General features: G+C 49.1%; 2 protein-coding genes across 2 annotated transcripts; both read right to left on the bottom strand.

Moving 5' to 3' along the window:
- Positions 1-3,018: 3,018 nt before the first annotated feature.
- aurL2_1 (Multicopper oxidase) lies at positions 3,019-4,895 on the bottom strand (the record flags this gene model as incomplete). Its single annotated transcript, XM_031149429.1, has 3 exons — positions 3,019-4,021; positions 4,066-4,574; positions 4,629-4,895. The coding sequence occupies 3 exons, from the start codon at positions 4,893-4,895 to the stop codon at positions 3,019-3,021; spliced, it is 1,779 nt and encodes a 592-aa protein (XP_031007161.1).
- Positions 4,896-5,835: 940 nt separating this feature from the next.
- On the bottom strand, positions 5,836-7,305 carry LHYA1_G004469 (uncharacterized protein; the record flags this gene model as incomplete). The annotated part of the gene is made up of 2 exons (XM_031149428.1): positions 5,836-7,103; positions 7,260-7,305. 2 exons carry the CDS (start codon positions 7,303-7,305, stop codon positions 5,836-5,838), a joined length of 1,314 nt encoding a protein of 437 aa, XP_031007137.1.
- Positions 7,306-7,573: the final 268 nt, after the last annotated feature.

Raw genomic sequence — 7,573 nt, 5'->3', positions numbered from 1 at the left:
AAGCATGTCTAACTGTCAAACTTCGAAGGAGAGAGTACAGTCTTAAATTAGAGTTGTCAGTCATCTCTCTATATAACATCAGAGGTATTACAGACCCTGCTAAACTGTATTCTCTTACTGCTCGGATTGACGACTCAATCCACTCCAAATTTGCTATTTTCAGCGCTCGAGATTCAAATGGTGAGGCTAGACTGACGGTGCGGGCATCTCCAGACTATCAGCATGTCCATGTTTGATTGGTCTTCATCTGGATCTTCTGTTGAGGATAGGAGTTCTCATACTATTTTGAAGAACTTCTGCATATACTGGTCAGTTACCATACCTTTGACGCTGGGCTAGTCATGATATTATGGAGACTTTGGTGGTTTGGCAAGAAATCCTTTACCAAAGTGAAGTCATCAAGGCCGTCGAGAAAGTAATGGATGATGAAGCATGATACACCAGTGTTCTATGCATAACCAAAATAGATTGGACTCAAAATAACACATTCTCTTCTTCATATCACCCCGACATACCCCACCTCTCGAGCTGATCAGGCCGTGGCCGCCACCGAGTCTTCTTCATAGCATGCCTCACACTGGAACTAATCCCACACTCCACATGCCACTTCACTTCCCTCCTCAACGACTCCTGTATCCCCATCATACCATTCGCCCACGACGGCCCATGCCCATTACTCCCCTCCCCTCCCATACTCGGATCCCACTTCGTCAAGCACCCATCACCTCGCCGCATACACGTATAGCACCTCAGAAACGCATGCAGCATTTCATGCAACAGCGTAAAGATATGCCAGGTCTCCACGCTATCCATATACCCCCGTTCCGGCGGCACGGAAGTGTTGATGCAAACCCCCTGCCCATCGTGGTCATACCATCCGTATGCCCCTTTTTTATCGTGCACAAGAGTCACGGTACGCCAGCGTTTGCCCACAGACTTGAAGAAAAAGGCTTGATCAAATAGGCCCATCCACTGATTTAAAACCGCCTGCAACGCATGTTTATTCGTACATCTTGGAACCGGGGCTTTCAAGAGGGCTTTTTGGGATGTGCTGAGGCGCTCTGGCATCGGTGATTGGTATTGTTGCCAGATTATCCGCGTGAGATCTTTCCCGTAGTAGGTGTTGGATTTGAGGGGTTTGCCGGTATAATAGTCGTCGTCAATTTGGGGGTGGTTTTGGTTTCGGTATCCGCTTTGTTAATGGAAATCGGGATGCGCAAACATTACATCTCTGGGTATGTTCTTTTCGAATGGTTCTAGGTTTCAGTCTAGACATCGCGATGAGCAATTCCTACTTGATGGATAATGAGTCGCTTGTCAAAAATATATGAATCGCAGTATGTCGGTTATGAATCACTTGATATCAGTTGGTTGCTTTGGCTTGATTCATTGGTCTTGGAAAAGAGATGGGGTGAACACCTGTAGAGGCTTTGAGATTTACAATATCATTAACGATATCAACAGTCGCTGAAGAAACTAAAGATCTGTGAATATAGAGCCACTTCCTACAATTTTCGCCTTCACGAATCAGATCGCTAAAGCCCCTTTGTCTCCAGGTTCGCGTAGCGAGTCACAGGACCACGCGGCCAACGAATCCACCTAGTTGGATGCCTAGCCTAGATCCACCAGTCTATCATAAAAGACGACTCCATTCGACATCTTCTTTCTAGATTTCATAGCAAATTCACACATAGAATATAAACTCCACTCCTCTTAAACCAGCATCTCTTAAACAAATAAAGTCTCAGCATGCCTCTCACAGCCCTAGAAACTTTCCAGTCCCCCACCAACCCCTCCCACGAGATTCAATACACCCACCTAAACCGCGGCGCTCCTCACACACTCCTCTTCTGCTATGGCGCTGGAGGCCAATCTATCGATTTAACACTCTACCAACAGTTCATCAGCGGCCACCCTTCACTCTCACTCCTCTGCATAGATCGATGGACACAGCTGTCAAAAAACAGCGACTCCAAACCTCCAAACACCACCATCTCCCGCACCGGACTTGCCCTTCTTTCCGAACTCACCTCCATTACCATCGAACTCCTAGATTCCCTAGACATCCGCACCTTCAGCGTAGCAGCGCACTCAGCAGGTGCCTACCAAATGCTAGATCTGGCCCAGCGATGCATCGCAGACGGACCAGCTATAGTCAAAAACATATTCCCCATCTGCACGCACATCCCCGCCCCCTTCACCTCCTCAAAAACAATGTCGCAAATGTGCACCATGCCTGAATTCCTCTTCAACACTATCACTAAGCTAGATTCTTCATTATCCGACACGCCCATTGAGCGCTTATTCCTGCGGGCCGTGGGAAGCAAGAAAGCAGACCGCGCCGACCGGGACCTGTTTGTAGATACGCCTCAGCTGAGAGATCTAATAGCCGCATATAAGCCTTCTCCCGCACAGCTCGCCATCTCCACAGAGCGCAAAAGTCTCGATTACAGGCTCGGATACTGCAGAATTCCTGGTATCACCAGCGAGGTCTTGAACGCGCTGTATATAGATCTGCAGCTGGGTCCTGAAGTAAGACTTACCTGGTTCACGTGCGAGGCAGATATCTTCTTTGGCCCAGCTAGTGTGCAGAGAGTCATTGGGAAAATGAAGAGCGGGAAGGATGTTGAAGTTGTTAGTGTAGAGGGTGCTAGCCATTCGGATATCTACTTTCGGACTGAGGTCTGGGAGGGCATGTATCGGCGTATCTTGAAGGACTGATATGAAAAGGGCATGGACAAATGTTCAATCGACTTCGAAGATGAACGTTGCTAGCGGATGAATGCACGCCCAATTTGTATAGTGTACGTTTGCAGAGACCGCTGTTGAATTAAGCAGGTATGACACGATAATAAGAAAGAACTCCTCTGATGCGATGAGCGTTTTGAAAAGGCTTAAGGATCAATATAGAGAGATGGCGCAAATATGCTAGGGCGAGAAGCAGAATCATCTCGATGCGGCAACTCTAACTGGAGAGAATAAAAGCTGAAGCTGTCCCAATAACTTCCCGTTGAAAATTTACTGATAATCACTCCAACCATCACCCTCCTCATTATCCGTGAAATGCACCACGCTCGGCCACCGGTTCTCATTGCCATACACACTACCTCCATACTCCAAATACCCCTGCACATCCGGCCGCTTCACCTTCCCCAGCACCTCAGTCTCATTCCCCATGACCCAAATCGTCTGCATCCCCATAAGCATATGCTGCAAAATATGACAATGCACCATCCACACCCCCGGCTCCGTAATCTTGAGTCTCCAAGCACGCCATCCCATATCCGTTCCATTAGCGGTACTCTTGGCATAACGATACAACATCGTTGTATCCCTCTGAATCGGCGGCCCGGATGCTGCGATTTTAGCTTCGTTGGTCGTCGCATCGTATGTTCCGTTCCCCGATCCGAGGTCCCAATAATGCGCGCCGTGTGCGTGGAAAGGATGAATGTCTAGTCCTCCAGCATCTGCACCTGTGTTCTGGATGACAATCTCGAGGACTTCGCCGATTTGAGCGGGGAAGGCACGAGAGATAGGGTCGATCCCGTTGTTGGCAAGGGCACGCTCCATGGATGGGAACTCAATGCTATCATTTTTGTACAACGATACGAGATACGGTTCAGCAGGGAAGGCAGTGGTCCAGTCATAGTGGTTTTCTATCCATACCGTTTGTCCCGAGACGCGCTGGTGCACTGTTATTGTGACGCGGCGGGTCACGTCTTGCGCTGTTGGAAATGAACCGTCTTTGGGTGGAAGAAATGGATGCAGTTGGTAATCGAGGAAGCCGAGCGTGGTGTTGGGGAGAGTGAGTGGTGGTTGGGATGGGGGTGTGAAAGGAGTGGAGGGTTTAGGCCCATAATTGAGGACTGCGAAACCGCGCGTGAGGGTTGGGCGTTCACGGGACTCGAGCTGTAGGTAGTATGTGCTTTTCTCGGGGTTGGGTTTGGTATGTAGTAAAGCGCTGAAGCGTTGGCCGGTGCCGAGCTGAAGGAATGAGGTGTTGTGAGGTTGGGTGGAATGACTGCTCACGTTAGATGGGCTGTTTAAGAGCTCGGGCACACGTACCCATCGGCTTCGATGATCTCTAAATCATGGCCCTCCAAGGCGAGAGATGCAAATGTGAGTGCCGTGGCCCCAATGAATCGCAACCGGTATGTCTTTCCCCGCTGGACATCAATGATTGAAAGACTTGCATTGCACACAGTTCCATTTGCACTTCCTCCACCTTTTCCGTTCACCAAAATCATGCCTGTTTCACCACTCCATGACAACGGGGAAGCAACCAACCCTGCTTCAATCGTTGATTCATCTTTGGTAAAGACGTCTTGCAGAAAGATAATCTTGTCTTCGTCGTACTGGTATGGGCATGGTACTCTGTCCTCTTCGACAATCAGAGGCCCAGTAGCAGAAACCGCTTGGAATCCCTCATGGCTGTGGTAGAAATATGTTCCTGCCATTCCAATCGGAACATTTATCTCATAATCAAAAAAATGCAAAGGTGGAATCGGCCATTGACTCACTTGAGGTGTTCCATCGGAAAAAGGGGCCATGGCTTGAGTTAGACCATGCCAATGCTATGGGAATGTCACTTAAAACTTTTCATCTACAAGCTAGTAGTTGGAACTCACCATGGTCAAGTTCTTGTCGGTCATATCATTATAAACCCGAATCCAATACGTGATCCCCTCCTTGATCCTCAACTCCGGACCAGGAGAAGTCCCATTGACAAGAACTGTTGACTTGGACGGATAACATGGTTGGGAGATGTTTGAGGTGCTCACTCGTAGCACCGCGTCTGGAACGAAGGTCTCATTGTGAGTGATGCACTGAGGATCAGCTACCACCAGAGCTAGAGAAAGACAAATGGCTGAAAGAGTGTGTTTGAACAAAACCATGATTACAAATGAACAAAAAGCGTCAAAATCCTGAGGGCATTTCTGTCCTTAAGAAGCGACAGGATATACAGCTTATAATTACTCAACCATCAACTTAACTTCCTGACATGGCATGTGGCATGTAGATCAGTACCCAAAAACTTAATTGACAACTGCCGGCAAACAGAAATGCCATAAGCTTACATCCTCCCCAAGCTTCTTCCTGGAGGACGGCTCGAAATGTCAGCCCTAGAGGTGACCAATCGATGCTTATTGTTGGCGCCGCTTTTAAACCTTGATTTCAGAATGTCAATGGGGTAGATAAAGCGCCTTCACCTTGAAGAATATGATGCTATTCAGTCGGCTATGCGTAGAATGCAAAAATACGAGAGCTTCTTGTAATCGAAAAGGGAGCATGAAAATCACCCTATGATCATTAGCCTATACAGACACGCTAGGCATTTCATTACTGTACCTTGCAGAAGCGAGTATTCTGGGGATTGCGATGCGACAAGGATCAATCGCAGTAAATATTAGTTGAATGGAGGTCGTATGGATGATGCAGCGCCCATGTCCTATGCATTTGTCTGTCACCAGTGTGCTAAGAAAGATACTTAAGAGTAGAGACATTTCCGAGTCTAAATAATGTCGTCCTTATGCATTATCAAGAACCATCTCTAGGTTGGAAATCCGACCTCCTGTTGCCATGAAAATTGACCGAGGTACTCCAAACACCAAGCAGCTTTACACATTAATCAGCCCGATAGTCAGCCCGATGGCTTCTGAACAAATGCATTGCATTATTAAATTCTCGGGTATCATTGACCGTCCCAACCATAGCCCAGCGCCTCAATATCCCACGAATACCACTGCAATCTCCGTTATCCCCGGCGTTTGTTGGCCCTGTGGTTCCAGAGTTGACCTGAGAACATTATGTAAATTCTACCTGCTGCCTCCAAAATTATGCTTTGTCGCCCCCCTTTCCTAAGTCTTCGGGTTCGGGTTCAGGTTCATCACCTTTCTCGGCTTCGCCATTCTCCCATCCAGAATTCTTGCGGCTTAGTCGACCCGAATTAGGCCCCATGACATCTGGCGGACCTGCCAGTGGACTGCCCGGTGGCACTGCTCCACCAATACTCCCACTTATACTATCATTTCTGCCATGGCCAAGAAGTCCACTCTTGATACTTCCTCCATCCGCCGCAATTGATTGTTTTCCTGCGTAGTAGCTGTTCCGTTCACTGGGTAGAGCTGGTGCAACACCGGTTGCAGAATAGATACTGGCTCTCTCATTCAAGCCGACATTTGTCCATGGTTGATGTGCCACCGACGTGGCATTAGTTTGTTCGATATTCGAACTCAACACACTGAGTGGAAGACTCTCTCTACTACCTCCGAACAAGGATGAGGGAGCAAGCGCACGTACTGAAGCATCTGTATCCATAGAACGTCGTCTCCTTCTCTTCGAGGATGATGCTAGGGTGAGAATCGAAGCATTATCCGTCAACAGACTGTTTGCAGTGGCCATACTGTACGTTGCTGGATGCCCTCCACTTGCTACAGGTGCCAGGTGCGCTGGAAGCGCCGTTGGAGGGGGCGAAGTAGGATATTGGTGGGAAAATTGAATTGCTTGTCCATTAGTCGCGTTCGTTGCGTTATTCGACGGGGGAGCAGTAGGAGCCGCAGCTGAATGAATGGTTGTGAGGGTGGTTGTAAGCGATCGTACCGAAGGTGCTGGGGACGAGAATGTGCTATCTGGACCTCGACCGGAACTAACTCCACAACCCACTGTAGTATTCGTAGCCTGGCCAGACGATGGAGCGTGCGAAGCCGCCACGTCAGAATGTGCCACGTCTGGTTCCGTAGACAAAGTAGGGGCCGTTGACTTGTTACCGATCGTCGGAGGAGGGACACCGTCCTGTGAAGACCTGACCGAATGTCTGCTGCGGTTCAAGGACGAATTGCTCATGTTGTTTCCTGTAGGGCCGGTTGAGAAAGAGTTGCGACCATTCGGCAGCGCAGACTGCCCATTCAAGTGGCCTGACTGGGGGTATGGGTTGTTTTGCTTCGATGGGGATTGCTTCTTCGCATTCGACTTCATCTGGTACGTGTTGCGCTTCGTGCCCGCTGGCTGAGCACCATCTGCAGTATGATTGCCTTTGAAGTTGGCCAGTTTCTTCATCCATGCCGAGAATGGTCGGCGGCGACCCGGTCGATCTGCTGTTCGGTCTGCCAAGTCAGTTAGTTGGGGGCGGTGAGGATGAGGGTGAAGGTGAGGCTTCAGCAGATTCTCCACTGAATGCGCCGGCACAGATTTGACTCCAAATCTAGTGCTGGCAAACGGCATCAGGAAGAATCGCAGGAGCAGGGTGACCAGATTCGTACCATGGGGTGATTGAGATGGCTGTTGTGGTGGCTCTGTTGTTGCCATAGTGGTCCGGTACGGCGGTTGAATATGAGGGTGTTGGAGGTTGAAGGTTGGAGTTTTTTGGAAGGGGATTGTGTGGGAGACGAATATGAAGGTTGGAGAGTTGAGGGGAGGATGTTTTCGTGTTTTGAACAAAAAGTATAACAGACCCTCTTCCGTCGGGTCAAACAAATGGGTGGTGAGTGTGAGTGTCTATGGGCTGGTACTGCTGTGCTGTCGAGCTGTTCCGCTGTTCCTGAGTCGACGCGGCATCCCGGAAAAGTGACGAGGC

This window comes from Lachnellula hyalina (genome assembly GCF_007821495.1).
Source record: "Lachnellula hyalina strain CBS 185.66 chromosome Unknown contig00032, whole genome shotgun sequence".
Taxonomy (NCBI): Eukaryota; Fungi; Ascomycota; class Leotiomycetes; order Helotiales; family Lachnaceae; genus Lachnellula; species Lachnellula hyalina.
This window is presented reverse-complemented; position numbering and strand designations above follow the sequence as displayed.